This window comes from Bombina bombina, chromosome 6 (genome assembly GCF_027579735.1).
Source record: "Bombina bombina isolate aBomBom1 chromosome 6, aBomBom1.pri, whole genome shotgun sequence".
NCBI classification, from domain to species: Eukaryota; Metazoa; Chordata; class Amphibia; order Anura; family Bombinatoridae; genus Bombina; species Bombina bombina.
In genome coordinates, this window is record NC_069504.1 from 970,896,929 (window position 1) to 970,921,928 (window position 25,000).

The window sequence follows — 25,000 nt, forward strand, 5'->3', positions numbered from 1 at the left end:
AAAGAAAATATTTTCCATATCTTTCTAATGAAAAACTTCAAAATCTCCTTTTTTTTCTATTCAGTTACTGAACAGAATTATAGAACTTGGACTAATCTAAATAAGTTAAAAATGTTGTCGCTTATGGCAATAAATACCAATACTAATGTGAGTATCTTTTATGCAAAGACTTATTTGACTTTTGTTCATTTTGTCTTTTTGTTTTTCCTTCATTCTCCTTATTGATCCATCTTGTTTCATTGTCACTATGTTTTATTAGTCTAGTGAACACAAACCTCCTTTGTGCAAGCTTCCTTACGACCCAATATAGAAAGGTTATCTTCCCCTCACGTTAATCTTTCAGTCTTTTAGTTAGCAGTGTTATCATTTGGATTATGTCTATTTTTCACCTTTACGTTCCTTTTTTCTCTCAGTCTACCCTTGAAATGTGTGGCTTTCCACTTGAGTGGTTTTTATACTTTTTAACAAAGTTCAGTTTACTCACTAAAAGTCTCTAGTTTAAAAGTTTGCCTGTGTAGGGGCAAATCTTAGATTCTATTGTTAGGAACAAAAGTGGGAAATCCACATATATTTGTTTTCTAGCAATCCAAATCCCAGACAAAAAAGACATTCAAGTGAAATCTTACTCTGTGAAACGACTGTGTTTTGAGGTTAATTTGTTGAAAAAAATGTTAAACTCTGTTAACAATCTACTTACTTTTTTCCCAAATCTGTTACCTTGAGATGGGCAAAAACCTGTATTTTGTGTTTCCAAATTATTGTCCCCCTTAACATTTGTTCTACCATATCAATAGTCCTATGGAAATCAAATTAAAATTTGAATATTCAAATATACATTTTTAAAATTCTGTCTTTGTATTGATTTCTATAGGTTTACAGTGAAGTATATTAAGATTTAAATATACAAGTGTTACATTTAATATTAAAGTGTAAATTCTTATAAATCTTTAACAATGAGTGGACTAGTAACTTTTTTTTTTTTCTATGCCCATTTCCTTAAAGTTAGGAAATTCAGCACTTTTAAATTTAAGCAATGTTACATTTTATTATAGTAGTCACCCATTTGATACAAAGAAACATTTGTCTGAGAAATACAACAAACCATCACAGTTGCATCATAATCTTTTAACAAGTATGTTGAACCTATATACATCATGCCCCTATAGGTATCATAACACAAAGCTTTTCACATTACACTTGGATATTTCATCCTGAGTTAGAGCAGCTGACTGACTTCAAAACAGAGTGTTATATATAGCCAGTTCATCAGCTCCTATAATTACCCTTTGCTTGCAAGCATATATTGTTATCCTGCATTCTTCCATCCAGGATTAAAGGGAGAACACACTCTCTTATCATGCTGAAATTATGTAGGAGTCAGAAATCGTCAGTCACTCGAGCCAAACTACCTGATGATCGCGGTTTACACCACACACAAGGTCTGTAAGTAGTTACTTTCTAAGATGCATTTTCAAATACCTCCATTGAGATGATCGGTTAAATTTTATCTTAGTGTCACAGTTGAACTTGTCACAATCATACATGCACCGCTTTATGATATACTTGCCTTATCCTTGCTTTACACGGTCCACTCTCCACAATATATATAACATATTGTGTGTGTATACATTATCATTCAACATTTGTTTAGAATGAATAAATAGGACCAACAATGAGTGCTGGAATGTTTTTCCATTCGTATGCCATTTTGATGCCATACCTATTCCTAGTTTGAAAATAGTAAACCATGTTAAAAAGGACATTAAACTCAACATTAAACGTTTAGGGTTCAGAATGAGGATTTTTGTTCCTTGCAAATAATGCCTAGACCTTAATGTCTCTTTACTTGAGTCTTGGCAATTTCCTTCCACAGTTCTTCTAGTAGCTGTCAAAGATATATTAGATTTTTAAAAAGTGGCTAAAGTTGTATTTAATTGATACAGTTGTTTATTTCATATATTGTTATTAGGATTTTTATTGCTGTTTGAAAGTTAGCTTATGGTATCACATGCAAGTGACCTACAGTGCTGCCACGTGTCTGAGGCAGATACATCAGAATGCAACCTATGGTTCACTGATCGTATCTGCTGTATTATCAATATTGCAATTTATTACAACTCCAAACATAATTGTGTATCTGGTTTATTATGGTGGCGACTTAAGTTCTTACAGATATAAAGAGGAACAGGAAGATGAAAGGTACGAACTCATGGCCAAACATACAAATAAATATGAGGTGTCAAAATCCATGAGGTGTCCGGTTCCATTTAACACTGCAGATCATTTTTGCACTACTATTTACCTTTAACTATATTTGTGAGATGGACAATATTTACTCTCTCATAAAAATAAGATATGAAAAAACCTTCAACACTTGCAGTATTTTTAGTATGTATTATATTTGTGTTTAATATGTATGATAATTGTATTTATTGTATAAGATATTACTGTTTTCCACATTTTTATTTTCTCCCTACATGTCCTGATCTTAAAGGGACAGTCTAGTCAAAATTAAACTTTCATGATTCAGATAGGGCATGTAATTTACGGTTATCACATTTTCTTTGTTCTTTTTGTATCCTTTGTTGAAAGCTAAACCTAGGTAGGCTCATATGCTAATTTCTAAGCCCTGAAGACCGCCTCTTATATCAGGTGTTCGTTCATGTGTGCCATATAGATAGCATTGTGCTCATGCATGTGGAGTTACCTACAAGCCTGCATTAATTGGCTCAAATGCAAGTCTGTCAAAAGAACTAAAATAAGGGAGCAGTCTGCAGAGGTAAAACATATATTAACATAGCAGTGTGGGTTATGCAAAACTGGGTAATGGGTAATAAAGGGATTATCTTTCTTTTTAAACAACAACAATTCTGGAGTAGACTGTCCCTTTAAGTATAAGGCTGCAATGCAAATGTTTTGCTTTGGTTGTTCTTAAATGGAATTTTCTGGAAATAAATTCAGCCTGTTGTGGTGTCTCACGTTAGGCGTTTCCAGTAGCGGTTTTACTTACATATTGCTGGCTTTGTTTCTAGGCATGGTGTTCTTTTCTGAAGAAAAATCCACTCAGTAAGAAGGCTGATGAAATACACCTGTTTTTACTATGACCACGGCTTATCGTGCTATGAAATACGCACGGCCTTCATCAAAACTGTGGCAACTTAATGCTCCACTGAAATATACAGCATATCTGTAAAGGCGCAAAAAAAATAAAAAAAATCTTTTGGGATGGAAACGACAATAAAATAATTTCATCCGAACTGTATAAGCTTTGTGTTCTTTTTTTTTTCCGGGGCTTGACAAATCAATGTTCTAAGGCTAAAAAAAAATCTGTTTTATGCTCCTAAGTAGCTTTTATGTGTATAGTGTATTATTTGTACATACAATCTATTGGCGTGGTGAATCCTTTGAAATAAAGGCAATGGAGAAACATTAGGCAGCACAGAAACCCTTTCCTTCAGTCTGAGAGGTTAATATGAGACTGGTTTTCTAACGTGCATGCTAACTTTTTTTACTTTTGTATCCAGAAAAACAGATAAAGAATATTGTCGATCATCAGAATTCTTTTTTAGATGCATTTCATAGCAAACACAAGGCCTCACAGCAGGCAAACTATTAGCTGTCTGTATCGCCTCATGTATTTATTTTCATAAAACAGCCAGGTTTTGTATACGAGTACTTGTTAGGGTCAACATCACTGAGCAAAGGTGGGTGGAAAAGTCGGGAAAAATTATAATTGGCCTTTCTTCCAATGTACTGTGTGTTATATAAAGGAAGGGTGGACTTAGTCTAAGTCATACATTATTGCAGTAAATAAAGACTTTTATTTTTAAAGCTACATTTTTTTTACAATTATACTAATTGGCATTCTGTGACACTTTGATAAAAGGATGCATATCTCTGTAATAAAAATCGTACAACGTATTGCCAATTTTAAAGGCACAGTCTAGTCAAGTGAAGATCAATTTTCATGTGAAAGTGCCCGTTTTTAAAAAAAAATCTATTAAAAACAGGGGCACTTTCATTCATGAAAATTGACATAGCACAGTATTTTAAAAATACTTACTTTGTTCTTGTGAAACGCTGGATGGCCGTTCTGAAACGATGCCCCGCCTGCTTCTTCCTGGTTTACTTACCCAGCAATGACGAAACTGGCTTCCTCCAATCACGATTACCTCGGGGGGAAGCCATGATTGGAGGATGCCGGAATCGTCATTGCTGTCGTATGAAGAGGCTTGTGACAGGCTGGTGAAGCACTGGAGCGGCTTCAAGAAGAAAAGGTAAGTATATTTTAAAAAACACGGCGGAAATGTCAATTTTCATGAATGAAAGTGCCCTTGTTTTTAATAGTTTATTTAAAAACCGGGCACTTTCACATAAAAATTGACCTTCACTTAAATGATTGAGATAGGTCATGCAATTTCATACAACCTTTCAATTTACTTTTATCATCAAATTTGAAGCAAATTAGATAATAGAAGTAAATTGGAAAGTTTTTTAAAATTGTATGCTCTTTCTAAATGATGAAAGGAAAGAAAAATGGGTTTCATGTCCCTTTAATTTATAGGGTAGCAGATTTAGAAAAAAATATGAGAAGCCATTTTTTTTTTTTTTACAGAAAGGGTGATAGATTCATAAAATACACTTCTAATAGAGGTGGTAAATACATGGACTCTATAAGACATGCATAAGACATATCCTAAGAAAACAGTAACCTGTAATATGGGTAGACTTGATGGGCCTTTTGGTTCTTATCTACCATCAAATTCTATGTTTGTCCTGGAGTTCTATATTGTTGTATCCTTCAGTACTGGCGTAACAATTGAACATTACATACCTCATTGCATTTACAGTTTATAAGTCATGCAGCTTCAATAACCTTAGATACTGTACATGACTATTACATTGTGCAGTTTCTTGGATTAAAATTCATTACCCCTAGTTGGGTTAGTCCACTTTGCAGTACAAAGTAGACTGTAGAAAGCAGGCGTTTTGCTATAAAACATATATATAACCTAAAAGAGCAGCATTTATACAAGGGAAAACTAATTTTCAACTTTAAATTGAATCTAAGGGTAGTATCAGTTGTGAACTTACCTCATTGGTCGATAAGGATGAATCTTACAGCTCTATTGGTTTTGTGGGACACTTCTGCAAGCCTCACAAGAAAACAGTAGCTTATTCAGGACAGTATCATTTTATTTACAAATACTGTAATATATTCTGAATCTTCTATCTAGATTGACTGAACAAACAGACTACAATGTGCTTTTAATGGTTATTAACATTCATGGATATTATTAACTATTCATTTTATTGCTTCCCTTATTTGCATATTCTCACAGATTTCTGCTCTTTTTTTTTTTTTCTTTTTTATACAGTTACCTCATCGCCGAGTGACGTTTTCTACATCCAATCAGGCACCTGATATCCAAGACCCCTCACAGCATGGCTACTATGATAGTGGTTTGGAAGAGTCGGAGACTCCGAGTAGCAAGTCTTCATCTGGGCCAAGAATAGGACCTTTGGCGCTCCCAGAGGACCATTATGAGCGCACAACCCCTGATGGCAGCATTGGTGAGATGGAGCATCCTGAAACAGGTAAGTGATCAGTTTCGGGGATCTCTATTTACCCCAATCTTCCTCACATTGCATCCCCACAAATAAACATAGTTACTTCTAACTCACAAGCAGAGCGACATGCAAAATAGGATATTATTTTTTTAAATAAACTTTCCTGCTTGTGCACTGACACAGACAATACATTATTATAATCTTTAGTGTAACCCTCTGAATGGACCAGTGACAAAGTCATATATAAATACCCAACTTTGTACTGAATCTACTTAAAAAGTCTTCCTATAAAAAAAACCATTCTGGAACACACCCTAGCGATGAATACATTGTGTTGAACTTAAAGGAACATGAAACCCAATTTTTTTTTTCCATTAAACTTTAGCTGTCAATAATCGATACATTATTTTTCTGTAAGCTCTTATATACAGTTAAACCATTATATATTGAAACAAACACACAAATCACTGCATTGAGAAAAGATTTGCAGCCTAGTGACACATCTCTATTTATTTATTTATTTATATATATATATATATATATATATATATATATATATATATATATATATATATATATATATATATATATATATATATATAGTGAAGATTGGAGTAGCCGTGTTAGTCCAGTAGATAGATGCTCAAAAAACAAAGTATTGCAGTATGCAGTGATACCTTTTTTATTGGACTAACATAATATTTAAAAGACAAGCTTTCGAGAGTTTTCCTCCCTTCCATTTGTTGTATGTGATGTGTATCTATATCAGAATGATCAGTATTGCTTCAGACCTGAGGAAGAGAGGAAAACTCTCGAAAGCTTGTCTTTTAAATATTATGTTAGTCCAATAAAAAAGGTATCACTGCATACTGCAATACTTTGTTTTTTGAGTATATATATATATATATATATATATATATATATATATATATATATATAATCTTCCAATTAGGGTCACGTATAAACAAGCTCCTCAATATATCCACCAATCACTGACTAGCATACGGGAGGTTATGGGTTCTGATCTCCATGAATACAATACAGCCTGTCTGGGCACAGTAGAAGAACTACAATTTTCAGATTTAAATCAACCAGAAAAGAGAGCAAAAAAATAAATAAACGTTCATTGCACACTTGTTGCACTGTGCATAATTAACCTTGTGAATTTAAGGCTCCTTTAAAAATATTCTGACAACAAAATATTGTAACTAAAATGCCTATTCATATAAATTGGTTAGAGCTAATACATTTTGTACAATGTGTAAGGAGTTCAGGAATGGTGAGCTGGTATATACCCTGATCACCAAAATTGCAGTCAGGCATCTTTTTTTACCCCTTTCTATGTTCTGACTAAAATATTTGCAATTCTTATTTATAATTTACAAGCAGAATATGATGCCATGCAAACAAAAATAAACAAATCTAATTCATATACAAATAAAGCTTCCCATAATAAGAAGACAATGTTTGATCACCCACCATTAATAAGCGCATCAATATTCTGAATTAAATTTAGCCTCGTGTTCTAGAAACATATTAATCAATATGAGTGAGGTTAACCAAGTCTCTTTTGACAATTTTTAAAATGGAACCTTTTATATTTTCCTTGCCAGTTGGTTATGTTATTATGCAGCATTTATGGAAAGCAGCTTCCAATGAAGAAGTGTTAACTGCTTAGCTGCCAGAATGCTGCATAGCACAGAAACAGGCTGCTTTTTTATTAACATCATCTTTATTTGTAATACACTAACAGATCCTGCAGTGCTATACAAAGGATTAAAAAAAAAATCAAGGGAAGGCAGATTGGGACAGGAAGAATATTGTACTTTAATCGCTAGGGAGCTTAAAATCTTTGTGGTCAAAATATGCAATTTTTTTATTAAATGGTTAAATTAATTTAAGTGCTAATTTGTATAGCCCCTTAAATAGTCTTGCAGGAGTATATATTATTTTCTAGAATGGTTTGCGTACCTTAATGGGATAAGATAAAGATATTCTTAATAAATATAAATGATCGGTGATTTGATAGTTTACATAAAGCGGACAGAAGCTTCTCAACAGACTGTTGTGCTATTATTTGGATTTGGAAAGTGCATACGTCATACTAAAACACATCATACGACAAAACACGCAGAAATGTCTGGCATTTAATTTTACTACATTTTGTATCCTTCAATAAAAGAGCACAAGTTACTAAAAGTTGTGTTGTCCGCTACTATGTTAAAGGGATATTTTAATGGAAATTTAAAGTGATATGAAACCCAACATTTTTCTTTCCTAAATCAGAAAGAGCATGCAATATTTAAACAACTTTCTGATTTACTTTTATCAGTTTTCCTTTGTTCTTTTGGTATCTTTTGTTGAAAAGCAGGGACTTATGCTTAGGAGCCAGCCCATTAATAAAGTGACAGCCGTTTGGCAAGAATGCTATCCATTTGCAAGAGCACTAGATGACAGCACTATTTCCTGCCATATAGTGCTCCAGATGCCTATCTAGGTATTTTTCAACACAGAATTTCATGGGAATTAAAGGGACACTGAACCCAAATTTTTTTCTTTTGTGATTCAGATAGAGCATGCAATTTTAAGCAACTTTCTAATTTACTCCTATTAAATTTTCTTCATTCTCTTGGTATCTTTATTTGAAATGCAAGAATGTAAGTTTAGATACTGTCCCCTTTTTGGTGAACAACCTGGGTTGTTCTTGCTGATTGGTGGATAAATTCATCCACCAATGAGCAAGTGCTTTCCAGGGTCCTGAACCAAAAAAATAGCTTAGAAGCGTTCTATTTCAAATAAAGATACAAAGAGAACAAATACATTTTGATAATAGGAGTAAATTAGAAAGTTGCTTAAAATTGCATGCTCTATCTGAATCATGAAAGAAAAAATTTGGGTTCAGTGTCCCTTTAAGCAAGTTTGATAATAGAAGTAAATTGGAAACTTTTTTTTTTTTTTTTTTTTTAACGGTATGCTCGGTCCAACTCACAAAATGAAATGTTTGGGTTTTGTATCCCTTTAACACTGGTGCATTACAAGTCCATCTATTGCACTTTTTTAAACATGTTTGTTACTATGTTGTGTGCACTATTTTTTGCAACATAAACAAATATTACTTTTAATAACAGCTTATAGATAGGGATATTTTTACTGAATGTTCCAGTATACTATTGTAGGTTGCCTGCTTATCGCTGTTTAATGTGCTGACCGTGATAATATCACTGTGCTCTGAATGCAGCGGCGTGCAGCCTATAGCTATATGCTCTACAGTTCATGTGCACAGTAAAAGCTATTACTAAACCACCGGTAGCTTCTACTAGAAGCATATTTGCCTAATAGCGTATATTGCAAATTGCTTCTCATCAAATTGAAATGCATTAATGTTCATTTCACTTTCTACTAGAGGGTCCCTTTAATTGAGAATAACTCATTTAAGTTAATAATACATATAATAATATGTGCTATTATGCACATTGGAGTATTAATCAAAGTAATGATCCAGTACTAAGGTTATGCAATGTAAGCATTTTAAAACCTTAAATATTCATTTTTAACCACAGGGAGAAAATGCTCTTTCTCTAGAATGGTTTGTGAGCAGAAAGCTACTATACCCTAGGGTGATATAGACCTGTATAGGTCGCAGAGATTTGCAATGAAAGAATAAATAAAAATACACAGCTATTAAAATTATTGGATATAATGATATATTTCTAAAAGACTGTTGTAATAATATTATAAATAAAGAATGAACTCAAAATCCTCATTTGCATCCAATCGTTGGTTTCCTAAAAATACCAATATATGTAATTTAGTTACTTTAAGAGACAGTGATTTTTTATTTTATTTAAAGAAACCATTTTACTGTATGCTAAAGGGATGCTAAAGATAATGATAAAATGCTTTAATATGCTGAACCATTTTATTTATTTGCGCTATTGCTTTAACAGAACTTTCCCTGTAAAATGTTAGTTAGCTCAAGACTGGAAATGTACTGCAGGTCTGGAGCTCAACTCAGCCACTGAACCAATCAAGGACAGCATATGTGTGTATCTGCCAATCATCTGCCATTTTCAGTTTAGGATTAATGCTGTATTGCTGCTCAATTTGACTTCAACTATGCGCTTAATCCTTTTGAGGGGACTACGCACATAATTCTGTTCAAGCAATATTGCAATAATAAAACACTTTAGCACATTATATAACATTATTTCTTCCTATAATATTTGTATTGTAATTATAACTAAACGGTGCATATTTTTCCATTTCTTTGTTCACAAAGGGGGTTAGGCTTCCAGGGATGGGGAACCTTGGCCCTCCAGATGTTTCAGAACTACATTTCCCATGATTTCTTAACTGGACTTCAGAGTGCCTAAGCATCATGGGTTCTGAAACATCAGGAGTGCCAAGGTTCCCCATCCCTGCGTTTAAACAGATTTATTTTGTTTTTGAGGCTTGAAATGTGACATCGGGATAGGAAATTTACTGCATAGTAAGTAAATTCTAACTCCATATCCATACAAATAAGCACCATAGTAGGCAGGACTCTGAGGGAAATTTATGGGAAACATAAATCATAATTAAACTTTCATGGTTCACAAAGAGCAGGGATTTTTAAGAAACTTCTCAAATTACTTCTAATAACAAATTTCCCTTGTTCTCTTTATATCCTTTGTTGAGAATTCTTACTTAGGTAGGCTCAGGAGTAGCAATTGCTGATTGATGGCTACACACATATGTTGGCTAGATCCCAGTAGTACACTGCTGCTCTTTTAACTATGTGTTTATAACATCCTCATGAGTTAAATGCATAGTTATATGAAAGCAATAATGTTATAAATGATCTAACACATTAGAGGTTTTGCTTTTTCCACTTCCATGCCCCTTTAAGGGAAATTTTACATATACTGAATAACAAGTTTTTAGTTTCTATAACTGCATTTTACGTTATAATTTATTGGTATTATCATCCATATTTTTACTATAATTTTTGTTTCCTCGTTTTCATTGCTCATTCAGTTTTCTGATTGCGATATTAAAGCAAAACAGCTGCCATTTTAAAATCCCCATGAGATACATTATAATCGCACTGTAACTTCAGGATTAAAACAGGTGGGGTAGCTAAATAAAGCTATATATCAAAAAAGGAAGAGGCATGTAGTATTTTTAGTGTTTAACAGGGACTGTTTAAGGAGTGGGCAGATTCTATAAATAGCTTTTAATAGATAAATATAATACCACTACATTGCAAATTCATTACAAATGATTCATTGTTCTTTCAGTGCTGTGTTTAGTTGAAAATCCGGTTTACACAAGGAAGTGGCTATGGTTATGTGAAATAATAAAATAAATAGTTAATTCTCCTGCATCTGATGTTGTAAAAGTCAAAAACAGGTTGCATTTTATAACCTAATATTTGACTGTGCAAATTAGGTTTAATAGTCTGTTTGGTAATTGGAGAAAAATAATAATATTTTTTCCTGCCGTTGACACTTTTTATTGGTCAGACATTAGGTACTAGCTTTAAAAGCCCTGTGTGTGATGAAGAAAAAAAAATCTTCATACACATTCTGCACTATCCCTGTTTTAGCCAATTTAAAATTATGATGGCCCATTAAAATCATTCTTATTTAGCTAATTAAGATAAGTGGGAGGCCTAATGATGTTTAGTATCACTTTATTGAGGTTGGCAACAACACATATTTTCATGTCTTGTGCTAGATTTCAATGTTTCCTGTGTGCTCATATAAGTCTATTTAATGGGATATTTAACTCAAATTTTAAATTTAATGTTTAATTATGCATAAAGAACTTTGTAATGTACTTTTATCATTACTTTTGCCTGTTTTTATTGTAATTTAACTCTCTTAAAACTGTCTTGTTTCCACTCCCCCAGCAAGATTGGAATGCAGAACATTGACACTTGTACATGCTCCACAGTGATTAGTTGATATGTGAAGGAGCTTGTTTATAGCTGTCCCTGATTGGCCACAACATACTAAATAAGATAAACAACATTTATGAGGCTTTTCAAGGGGTACATTTGTTGTTTGCAAAAAAATACATATTTTTAAAACAAAATGAAAGTTTTAAATGCTATTAAAACTTTTATTTTACCTGCTGATCTTTTACAAGATCTTTTACAATTCCTCACTTCTATCAGACATGAGGAATTAGTGATTATGAGTGGAGCGCTATCTTTTATGTGCGAGCGATACCGTCTTTTTGCGGCTGTTTTATTCCGCTCGTATTACAGATTGAAAGTAAATGCAAATGCGTGAGCGTAATCACAATTTACACCAGAAAGATTACCGGGACCTCAGAGCTCTGGTTAACTGTTATGCTTGGGGGGAAAAAAGTGTCACACAACACATAAAAAATACTTGTAAAAGTACAGTTACACTCATAATAACACTAATACAAAATTATTAAATAAAAATATATAACTTGTGGGTGTTTTTTTTACACTTTTTTGGCTCCATTGAAGTCTATAGGAGAAAGCGATTTTTTTCATTTGCGACTTCTCAGTTACTTTTTACTTTTAACTTGTAAAACGAACGCAAAAAATTACTTCTAGCGGTTTTAATGCTCAAATGCGAGCGCAAACTACCACTCCACTTGTAATCTGGCCCTAAGTGAGTTAAAATGATCACAATTTATAATGCAAATGAAGCACAATTCTTGTATACCCCTCTTGGTGGAATCCATGTTCCTGTCTTTTTTTTTTTTTTCTGCTGTGGCCAATTAGGGACAGAGCTTGTGATCTGATCTAACCAATAACTGGATGTAATGTTGAAGAATCACTAATGGAGGCAGCCTCTCTGTGAGGCAGTGGAACAAGCTCATTTATCAGAGCTATTCTACAGTAAGGTGGAACAAAAACTAATGAAAGTATATTGCAATGTTTCATTTGTATTAAAAGGACATTCCCATCAAAATTTAAAAGCTCATAAATAGATTTCTTTCATGTAATTAGCAAGAGTCCATGAGCTAGTGACGTATGGGATATACATTCCTACCAGGAGGGGCAAAGTTTCCCAAACCTTAAAATGCCTATAAATACACCCCTCACCACACCCACAATTCAGTTTTACAAACTTTGCCTCCGATGGAGGTGGTGAAGTAAGTTTGTGCTAGATTCTACGTTGATATGCGCTCCGCAGCAAGTTGGAGCCCGGTTTTCCTCTCAGCGTGCAGTGAATGTCAGAGGGATGTGAGGAGAGTATTGCCTATTTGAATGCAGTGATCTCCTTCTAAGGGGTCTATTTCATAGGTTCTCTGTTATCGGTCGTAGAGATTCATCTCTTACCTCCCTTTTCAGATCGACGATATACTCTTATATATACCATTACCTCTGCTGATTCTCGTTTCAGTACTGGTTTGGCTATCTGCTATATGTAGATGAGTGTCCTGGGGTAAGTAAGTCTTATTTTCTGTGACACTCCTAGCTATGGTTGGGCACTTTGTTTATAAAGTTCTAAATATATGTATTCAAACATTTATTTGCCTTGACTCAGAATGTTCAACTTTCCTTATTTTTCAGACAGTCAGTTTCATATTTGGGATAATGCATTTTAATTTAACATTTTTTACCTTAAAATTTGACTTTTTCCCTGTGGGCTGTTAGGCTCGCGGGGGCTGAAAATGCTTCATTTTATTGCGTCATTCTTGGCGCGGACTTTTTTGGCGCAAAAATTCTATTTCCGTTTCCGGCGTCATACGTGTCGCCGGAAGTTGCGTCATTCTTTGACGTTATTTTGCGCCAAAAATGTCGGCGTTCCGGATGTGGCGTCATTTTTGGCGCCAAAAAGCATTTAGGCGCCAAATAATGTGGGCGTCTTATTTGGCGCGAAAAAAATATGGGCGTCACTTTTGTCTCCGCATTATTTAAGTCTCATTTTTTATTGCTTCTGGTTGCTAGAAGCTTGTTCTTTGGCATTTTTTCCCATTCCTGAAACTGTCATTTAAGGAATTTGATCAATTTTGCTTTATATGTTGTTTTTTTCTTTTACATATTGCAAGATGTTCCACGTTGCAACTGAGTCAGAAGTTACTTCAGGAAAATCACTGCACAGTGCTGGAGCTACCAAGCTAAGTGTATCTGCTATAAACTTTTGGTATCTGTTTCTCCAGCTGTTATTTGTATTGCATGTCATGTCAAACTTATTAATGCAGATAAAATTTCCTTTAGTACTGTTACATTACCTGTTGCTGTTCCGTCAACATCTAATTTTCAGAGTGTTCCTGATAACATAAGAGATTTTATTTTTTAAATCCATTAAGAAGGCTATGTCTGTTATTTCTCCTTCTAGTATACATAAAAGTCTTTTAAAACTTCTCTTTTTTCAGATGAATTTTTAAATGAACATCATCATTCTGATACTGATAAGGGTTCTTCTGGTTCAGAGGTTTCTGTCTCAGAGGTTGATGCTGATAAATCTTTGTATTTGTTCAAGATGGAATTTATTCGTTCTTTACTTAAAGAAGTGTTATTTGCATTAGAAATAGAGGATTCTGGTCCTCTTGATTCTAAATGTAAACGTTTAAATAAGGTTTTTAAATCTCCTGTAGTTATTCCAGAAGTGTTTTATCTCCCTGATGCTATTTCTGAAGTAATTTCCAGGGAATGGAATAATTTGGGTAATTTATTTACTCCTTCTAGACGTTTAAGCAAATTATATCCTGTGCCATCTGACAGATTAGAGTTTTTTGAGACAAAAATCCCTAAGGTTATGGGGCTATCTCTACTCCTGCTAATGTACTACTATTCCTACGGCAGATAGTACTTCATTTAAGGATCCTTTAGATAGGAAAATTGAATCCTTTCTAAGAAAAGCTTACTTATGTTCAGGTAATCTTCTTAGACCTGCTATATTTTTAGCGGATGTTGCTGCAGCTTCAACTTTTTGATTAGAAACTTTAGCGCAACAAGTAACAGATCATAATTTTATAGCATTATTATTATTCTATAACATGCTAATAATTTTATTGGTGATACCATCTTTTGATATCATTAGAGTTGATGTCAGGTATATGTCTCTAGCTATTTTAGCTAGAGAAGCTTTATGGATTAAACTTGGAATGCTGACATGTCTTCTAAGTCATCTTTGCTTTCCCTTTCTTTCCAGGGTAAATAATCATTTTAGTTCCTTTCCTCACAAGGAACAAAAGCCTGATCCTTCATCCTCAGGAGCGGTATCAGTTTGGAAACTATTTCCAGTTTGGAATATATCCAAGCCTTATAGAAACCTATAGCCAGCTCCTAAGTACCTATGAAGGTGCGGCCCTTATTCCAGCTCAGCTGGTATGGGGCAGATTACGTTTTCTTCAAAGAAATTTGGATCAATTCCGTTCTTAATCTCTGGTTTCAGAAACATTGTTTCAGAAAGGTACAGAATTGGCTTCAAGTTAAGGCCTCCTGCTAAGAGATTCTTTTCTTTCCCGTGTCCCAGTTAACACAGCAAAGACTCAGCATTTCTGTAATGTGTTTCAGATCTAGAGTTGGCTGGAGTATTTATGCCAGTTCCAGTTCTGGAACAGGGGCTGGGGTTTTATTTTATCTCTTCATTTGTACCAAAGAAGGTCAATTCCTTCAGACCAGTTCCGGATCTGTCATTATTGAATCGTTATGTTAGGATACCAACATTCAAGATGGTTACTGTAGGACTATCCTGCCTTTTGTTTAGCAAGGGCATTATATGTCTACAATAGATTTACAGGATGTGTATCTGCATATTCCGATTCATCCAGATCACTTTTAGTGTCTGAGATTCTCTTTTTAGACAAGCATTACCAGTTTTGTGGCTCTACCGTTTGGCCTAGCCTCAGTTCCAAGAATTTTTTTCAAAGGTTCTCGGTGCCCCTTTTTTCTGTAATCAGAGAATAGGGTTTTGGTATTTCCTTATTTGGACGATATCTTGGTACTTGCTCAGTCTTCTCATTTTCGAAGAATCTCATACGAATCGACTTGTGTTGTTTCTTCAAATTCATGGTTGGAGGATCAATTTACCATTCAGTTCATTGATTCCTCAGACAAGGGTAACCTTTTTAGGTTTCTAGATAAATTCAGTGTCTATGACTCTGTCCTTGTCAGACAAGAGAAGTTTAACATTGATATCAGCTTGTCAAAACCTTCAGTCACAATCATTCCCTTTGGTAGCCTTATGCATGGAAATGTTGGGTCTTAGGACTGCCGCATCAGATGCGATCTCCTTTGCTCGTTTTCACATGCGACCTCTTCAGCTCTGTATGCTGAACCAATGGTGCAGGGATTACTCAAAGATATCTCAATTAATATCTTTAAACCGATTTTACAACACTCTCTGACATGGTGGACAGATCACCATCGTTTAGTTCAGGGGGCTTCTTTGTTCTTCCGACCTGGACTATAATCTCAACAGATGCAAGTCTTACAGGTTGGGGAGCTGTGTGGGGGTATCTGACGGCACAAGGGGTTTGGGAATCTCAGGAGGTGAGATTTCCGATCAATATTTTGGAACTCCGTGCAATTTTCAGAGCTCTTCAGTCTTGGCCTCTTCTCAAGAGAGAGTTGTTCATTTGTTTTCAGATAGACAATGTCACAACTGTGGCATACATCAATCATAAAGGAGGGACTCACAGTCCTCTGGCTATGAAAGAAGTATCTCGAATTTTGGTTTGGGCGGAATCCAGCTCCTGTCTAATCTCTGCGGTTCATATCCCAGGTATGGACAATTGGAAAGCGGATTATCTCAGTCGCCAAACGTTGCATCCGGGCGAATGGTCTCTTCACCCAGAGGTATTTCTTCAGATTGTTCAAATGTGGGAACTTCCAGAAATAGATCTGATGGCTTCTCATCTAAACAAGAAACTTCCCAGGTATCTGTCCAGATCCCGGGATCCTCAGGCGGAGGCAGTGGATGCATTATCACTTCCTTGGAAGTATCATCCTGCCTATATCTTTCCGCCTCTAGTTCTTCTTCCAAGAGTAATCTCCAAGATTCTGAAGGAATGCTCGTTTGTTCTGCTGGTAGCTCCGGCATGGCCTCACAGGTTTTGGTATGCGGATCTTGTCCGGATGGCCTCTTGCCAACCGTGGACTCTTCCGTTAAGACCAGACCTTTTGTCTCAAGGTCCTTTTTTCCATCAGGATCTGAAATCCTTAAATTTAAAGGTATGGAGATTGAACGCTTGATTCTTGGTCAAAGAGGTTTCTCTGACTCTGTGATTAATACTATGTTACAGGCTCGTAAATCTGTATCCAGAGAGATATATTATAGACTCTGGAAGACTTATATTTCTTGGTGTCTTTCTCATCATTTTTCTTGGCATTCTTTTAGAATACCGAGAATATTACAGTTTCTTCAGGATGGTTTAGATAAGGGTTTGTCCGCAAGTTCCTTGAAAGGTCAAATCTCTGCTCTTTCTGTTCTTTTTCACAGACAGATTGCTATTCTTCCTGATATTCATTGTTTTGTACAAGCTTTGGTTCGTATAAAGCCTGTCATTAAGTCAATTTCTCCTCCTTGGAGTTTGAATTTGGTTCTGGGGGCTCTTCAAGCTCCTCCATTTGAACCTATGCATTCATTGGATATTAAATTACTTTCTTGGAAAGTGTTGTTCCTTTTGGCCATCTCTTCTGCCAGAAGAGTTTCTGAATTATCTGCTCTTTCTTGTGAGTCTCCTTTTCTGATTTTTCATCAGGATAAGGCGGTGTTGCGAACTTCTTTTGAATTTTTACCTAAGTTGTGAATTCCAACAACATTAGTAGAGACATTGTGGTTCCTTCATTATGGCTTAATCCTAAGAATTCTAAGGAGAAATCGTTGCATTCTTTGGATGTTATTAGAGCTTTGAAATATTATGTTGAAGCTACTAAGTCTTTCCGAAAGACTTCAAGTTTATTTGTTATCTTTTCTGGTTTTAGAAAGGCCAGAAAACTTCTGCCATTTCTTTGGCATCTTGGTTGAAATCTTTAATTCATCTTGCCTATGTTGAGTCGGGTAAGACTCCGCCTCATAGGATTACAGCTCATTCTACTAGGTCAGTTTCTGCTTCCTGGGCGTTTAGGAATGAAGCTTCGGTTGATCAGATTTGCAAAGCGGCAACTTGGTCCTCTTTGCATACTTTTACCAAATTCTACCATTTTGTTGTATTTTCTTCTTCTGAAGCAGTTTTTGGTAGAAAAGTACTTCAGGCAGCGTTTTCAGTTTGAATCTTCTGCTTATGTTTTTTCATTAAACTTTATTTTGGGTGTGGATTATTTTCAGCAGGAATTGGCTGTCTTTATTTTATCCCTCCCTCTCTAGTGACTCTTGTGTGGAAAGATCCACATCTTGGGTAGTCATTATCCCATACGTCACTAGCTCATGGACTCTTGCTAATTACATGAAAGAAAACATAATTTATGTAAGAACTTACCTGATAAATTCATTTCTTTCATATTAGCAAGAGTCCATGAGGCCCGCCCTTTTTTTGTGGTGGTTATGATTTTGTATAAAGCACAATTATTCCAATTCCTTATTTTATATGCTTTCGCACTTTTTTCTTATCACCCCACTTCTTGGCTATTCGTTAAACTGAATTGTGGGTGTGGTGAGGGGTGTATTTATAGGCATTTTAAGGTTTGGGAAACTTTGCCCCTCCTGGTAGGAATGTATATCCCATACGTCACTAGCTCATGGACTCTTGCTAATATGAAAGAAATGAATTTATCAGGTAAGTTCTTACATAAATTATGTTTTTTATTTGAATAAAAACATATTTGCAATATCATGTATTAGCAAAAATGCTTGTAGTAAGAGTGATCACTGTTCTACTGTTAGCATGTGTCTCATATGTCTTGTGCATGTGAAGCATTGCTAGATACTCTCAGTGCATCAGCATTTTGAATACTGCAGCTGCTCAGAGCACCGGTGGGGCTTTTATCATGCCAGCAATTAACACATTGAGTCATTAACAGATGGTTCAAGTACCTTAGGCTCTCTGAGCAAGTGTTGTGTTTAAAATGCTGGTGCACGGTGCATATTTAAATACACATTTGTAACAGCTATAGCTTTTATTAGAAGCATTTTTTCTAAAACATGTATATTACAAAAAAGGCTTCTATTCAAAACTGAAATGCATCTATGTGGTTTCCAATTTAGGCTGGAATGTCCATTTAGGTAAACATTGTATGCTGAGAGTAAAATGCCATAATAGTGGAAACATTACATGTTATTTTATCACTAGTGACCCTGCAAAACTAGTTAAAGTGCCTCTCGGTAACTGCAGAGAACTTCTGGTCTCAAGCGGCTATAGCTGCTAGTCCCAATGATAAACTGATGGTAATTGCCTCACTGACCATCTCTGGCTCCTGGACAGTATTTTAACTATGTGTTTGACAAATTTGCAAGCATTAAACACACAGTTGCAGGGTCGCTAGTGATAAAATAACATGCTCTAAAAAAAAGTATATATTTTTTCCACTAAAATGGCCCTTTAAATGTTTCATATCTCTTTAAGGATGTAAAACTGTATGTGCTATTGTAAATAGTGTTTACAATCAGTATAGTTACATTTACACTTTATTTTACATTATATAAATCTAAAGAATGCATACAGATAACGTATACATTCTCTCTTTTGTGCTTGCCAGTTCTTGTCCTCAATATCCTTATCGGTGTCTGGGCCGTCATGTCTATAATCTGCTATGATCTTATTCAATTAGAAGCTTCTCGCCCTTGGGGTATAAATCCATTTTTGGTTGCTGGATCTGAGGCTATCCCTTGTTAGCAAATCACAACTCCCCCTGCACACACACACACATTGTGTCTGAAAATGCATTACTCTTGTCTCATCTATCCATTTCCTGATATTTGCTGCTAATTCAATTTCAGCTCTAGCATTAGTACTTTTCTGTATGTATGTAATTCTATCCTGGATCGGTTGAGCAGAAATAAACATCACTTAAGTGTGGCTGTCTGTTATTAAGTGGCAGAGGAGTGTGAAACCTTAGTTATGGAAGTTATTTCTCACAATACTCTGGCTTTGCTGCTGTGGTAGAACTGAGATGAGTATTAGACAGTGCTGGGTGTGAAACTGAGAATCTTGTAGCAGATCACTGGACTTATGTCAGGCTTTGAGTAAGTGTAAAGCTTGTTAACACCCTAACCTCACCTCACTCCACGGATCCCACCCCCGAAGCACCCCTCCCGACTTGTCATTCAATAATCCATCTGTTCCTAGCCGCAAATAGCTGCTTGTTAGCCAGAACGTCAGACCAATTAGGGCAGCATTTAAAGGGACATTATAGTGTAAAAAAACAGTATTTTGTTCCATTTTTTAAATTCCTTTCTATTGCTTCTGAAAAGGGGCCAAGGTTTTGCTTTGTGCCACACCAGATCAGCAACAATATGCACTTGAGTAGAGGTATTTGATCATTTATATATAGCATTAAATATAATGAAGTTTAATTATATTTTTTTAAGGTATGCATCAGGGATTATTTGCTGCATTCAATTACAAAAAAAGCAGCAGGCTAAATAAAAAATGTAAAATTAGGAAAGAACATTGCAATTTTTTTTTATTTTGTGAGATTATATTTAAATTTAATTTCTCTAAGGAACAAAACATTTTTTATACACGTTTGCATGCTACTTTGGAATCATCTCCACTCCAGTTTCAGAGTCCTCCTCTCTCTATAGATACGTTTACTGAGGCATGGAATGCCCTTTCAGCAGAAGTGGAGGTGGCAAATACTGATTGCCTGTTATATGCATCAGGTTTATAACTTTATATTTTTTAAGCCTGCATTTCAGATAGGATTATGGGCAGACTACATGCACCTTGTGATTATTTTCTAATGACATTTGGTTCTGCAAAGGTTGCTTAAAATATTCCTGACATCTGAGCTAAGCAGACGTGTTCTGGGTCTTTTTTTCTGGCCTGTTGTTTCCACACATATCCGTAACTAATTTTTGGATTGTAATCTAATCCCAGACACACATTCATTATATCTAGAGTTCTGTTTTCAGGTCATAACTCTTATAGCTGGTGTGGGAACAGGCTGTGGCTCTGCTATTTCATCTGTCAGTTGGCTATTTTGAATAGGATATTTTTTAGGTAGCTGAAATCTGATCAGTATTTTTTATTTTCTCTCTGTCTTTTCCACAGATTCTTAGATTTGTTTGTTCCATTGTTCTTTTTCTGTTCCTTCTTTTTTCTGTAGTTTTTTTTTCTTTTATGCATTTTTTTTATTCATTCATTTATTCAGTCTTTCATTCTTTTTATTTGTGTGTTTTTTCTTTTCAGGTTCTTTCAATCTGTATTTTTCTTTCTTGTTTTCTTCCTCCTTTTTTCCTTTTTCTTTTCTATCTTTCTGTCTTCATTATCGGTGGGTAAAATCTTCTATCAACTATCCACTTACCATACCCTACCACTAGGGATGGGCGAATGTGTTTGTATTCGAATTCGAATGTTAGAACGAATGTTATTGTAGAAATTCGATTTACATAATAGAATGTTGATAAGAACGAATATTCTTAAAAATTCGATTTTTGAATATTATTTACAGTTTTCGAATGTCACATTTGAATTTGAATGTCACATTCGTATTTGAATGTCACATTTGAATTCGAATATTACATGTATAAAACACAATTGTAGACTAGAAACACTATTTCGAATTCGAATGTTACATTTAAATCGAATATCAGATTTGAATCGAATATCACATTCGAATTTGAATATTACATTTATAAAACACAGTATTAGACTAGAAATACTATTTCGAATTTGAATGTCACATTCGAATCGAATATCACATCGAATCGAATATTACATTTATCAAACAGTTTTAAACTAGAAATACTATTTCAAATTCGATTGTCACAATTGAATTTGAATATTACATTTAAAACTCAGTATTAGACTAGAAATACTATTTCAAATTCGAATGTAGCATTCAAATTTGAATATTACATTTCGAAATTGAATGAATACATAGGTAAACATTCTACTTTTTGAACAAATATTTTTGAATTTTATTGAAAATTCGAAAATAGAATGTTACAATGTTATATAAACATTCGAAATTCGAACGAATTTATCAAAAATAGTTTTAAATTTTGAATTTTTAGAAACATTCGCCCATCGCTACCTACCACCCATTGCTAATGCACTTCTTCAGTGAGCATGCAGTATATACAAAGCTGTATATAATCTACTGTGCCAGGGTATTACCTGAATACAATACTATTTTGATTGGCCGTAGATAACAAGTGCCATTACCAAACTACAGGTGATATTATATTTATGGATATAAATTAAAGGTAAATGGAAGTAAAAAAAAAATCTTTATAATGTTTGTTTGAGCAAATTCATAGACCCTTAATTTATCAATTTTTTCATCACTGTATATAGGATCTCACTGTGTATATAGGAGCTGTTTTGTTTAACAGAAAACAATGAAAAATATATTTTATCTAATTTTTCTAGAGGATCTGAAAATCCTGTGTGGTTCTGCTCAAATCAGTCTCATCTTTGATATATTGTGGACTCATTTACTGACTGGCATGGTTATGACTATGGCCGTGTAATATTTAATCCTTTCCTCAAACCTTTACACTTACAAGCCCTCAATGACCCTCTTAGCCTTGATATTGTCACAAGAGAGACGGAGAGAGAAAAACCAGAGGCAGTTTAACACGAAAAGGATCCACTTGTTCATTATTGATCAGTGCAGCGCTTCAGGCAAAGAGCTGTGTAGGTGTGCCGCAAGCTTGTCTTCTTAATTCTCCCCTTCTCTGACTCTGTTTTGCAAGGTTTTCTATCAGTGCTACGCTACATCTAGGAGTTGTGATCTTCCATTGAACTTTCTTTCCTAGAGAAACCTTGCTGTTTTGGCTCCCTGCCCATCACTCTGAGCTCTTTCTTCAAGTGTATTATTCATAAGGGGCTGCTCAGCCAAGTTTACTTTGTATTTTCCCTTGCTATAAGCCACACTCTTATGTAGTCGGTGTGTTCATATCATTCTATAAAATCTATGTGGGCTGTTTTTGCCTCTGTACTGCATATAAATAAACACTCACTCTAGATTTGCCTTACTTTGGCAAAGGATCAGGAACAGCTAATTTGTTTTTCATCTTGACGAACCGTCATTTTTTGCCTTTAAGTTTTAATTAAAATTAATCGTTATTCATACACTTCAATTGATGTGCTGTTATATCAATGAACAATTGTAGATTAATACATTTTATATATATATATATATATATATATATATATATATATATATATATATATATATATATATGTGTGTGTGTGTATATGTGTGTATATATATATATATATATATATATATATATATATATAATTCCATTCCATAAGATGGGCACTGGCATGAGAAATGCAATGAGTTTGTTGCCTCCAAATATAATGTTAAAGGGATGATTTAATTTGATAATGCTTCATTTGAGCATATTATTACCCAGTGGATTGTTGGTTACTAAGTGATAAACCACTTGGGCAGAACATGGCTAGTGAATGGCTATAATTAAATTTTTACTTTATATCAGTGGTCTCAAAGTACCAGCCCTGGGGCCTTTTTCGGCCCTTAAAATAGTTTAATATGGCCCTCCCTTGTTTACTAGGAAATTTGTTCCCGTCATTTTCTTTTTGGGGCTCTAAGAGGTGTAACAAGTTGATGTTCTATATAGTCTCTCACAAGATAAATATGAAGACAAGGATTGACAAGTGTAGACTCCCATTATGCACTGCTTGGATAAATGTCACTTTTTGTTCAGTTCCAGAGTGATCAATTCACTTGGCACTCACAAGACAAATATACACTTTGTATGTCTTTTGTGGACTACAGCTCCTACCATTCACTAAAATGTCACTTCCAGTTTCTAGTATATTCAGTTCCAGAGCACTCACTCAAGCGTCCCCCGTGGGAGAAGAACACTTGGCCAGTGGCCTCCGTATACAATGAGCTTGACACCCCTGCTTTAGATCATTTATGAGCTATCCATTTGTGTTAAAGTTTTATTTTGTGCCGCATCTTTTACCTCTGTAGCTTACAAAAATACTAAATCAGTAATTGCTGTTTTTAAAGAGAAATTAATCTTATGTGATGCCCATCTTCATGTTCTCATGTGAATTTTGAATCTGCAGATCTTTAATCTCTAAACAAAAGACTTTGGTTTAGACTGCAGTGCGCAGAGAGTTGAGGGACGTTATTTTATTCTTGGACTCATGCAGCACAATATCTTAAGCTGGTCCTGCCCAGATCTCTTTTGGTGTAGAACAACACAGCTCTGCATACCTGACAAGACAATGTTGATTTTTACAGTTCAGGGACATACATTAAAAACTGGAATACAGTTTAAAATGCTCTATTTGGGATGAAACAAGGAAAAAAATTAATTCAATGTGCAGTCCCCTGCATGGAAATCTTTGGCTTGCTTTTTAGAGCAGAGGAACAGTTATTGCGACTTTACTTCAAATCAAACCCATTCTCAATTTTAGCATATAAGAGCCATTTAGCATTATGCAAAACTGTGTTAAAACAAGAAGCTTGTGGAAATCAGTACTAATTTCTAAATTAAAGTACTGGCAATCTTCAATTTTTCACTTTCCAAAACTTAACAATCAAAATTCTCTTTAGATACATTTGTATGTCCTGTTTTACCAATTTATTTTCTCATCCTCTATTTCCAAAACACATCTGCCCCCATTCTCTTTGCCTTCCCAATTTTTACTTATCCATTAGAAGTTAATCCCATATTGCATGATTTTTTTTTTATTTTTTTTTTTTAAAGCATTTACAATTCTTGAATGTTGTTGATCTCACTTCATATTCTGTGGCTATGTAGTGGCTGATATAAATACACTCCTGCACATATCAGCCAATCATTATGCATTATTGAGTAGGGTCAAGGTTCTGCATTACATGGAATGCACAGTCTTGTCTATCTGGGGTGGGGTAGAAATTCTACAAATTTCAGTTAAATTACAGGAAAAGCAGGCAAAATACATGTTGGAAGTGCATTATAAAATTTTTCCTCCATAATTGCACATTGTGGATAGGGATGGGCGAATGTGTTTATATCCGAATTCGAATGTTAGAACGAATGTTATTGTAGAAATTCGATTTACATAATAGAATGTTGATAAGAACGAATATTCTTAAAAATTAGATTTTCGAATGTTATTTACAGTTTTCGAAAGTCACATTCGAATTCGAATATTACATTTATAAAACACAATTGTAGACTAGAAACACTATTTCGAATGTTGCATTCAAATCAAATATCACATTTGAATCGAATGTCACATTCGAATTCGAATATTATATTTATAGAACACAGTATTAGACTAGAAATACTATTTTGAATTCGAATGTCACATTTAAAACACAGTATTAGACTAGAAATTACTATTTCAAATTCGAATGTGACATTCGAATTCGAAT

The 25,000-nt window shown here is 34.6% G+C and overlaps 1 protein-coding gene across 7 annotated transcripts in view; it reads left to right on the forward strand.

Annotated features, from left to right (window-relative positions):
• PCDH1 (protocadherin 1) overlaps positions 1-25,000 on the forward strand; it is a 282,736-nt gene that overhangs the window by 189,319 nt on the left and 68,417 nt on the right. For all 7 annotated transcript variants that reach the window (XM_053718625.1, XM_053718621.1, XM_053718622.1 and 4 more), the window contains one exon: positions 5,379-5,598. In XM_053718625.1, the coding sequence (XP_053574600.1) occupies positions 5,379-5,598 (220 nt within the window). The remainder of the gene's footprint in view (positions 1-5,378; positions 5,599-25,000) is intronic.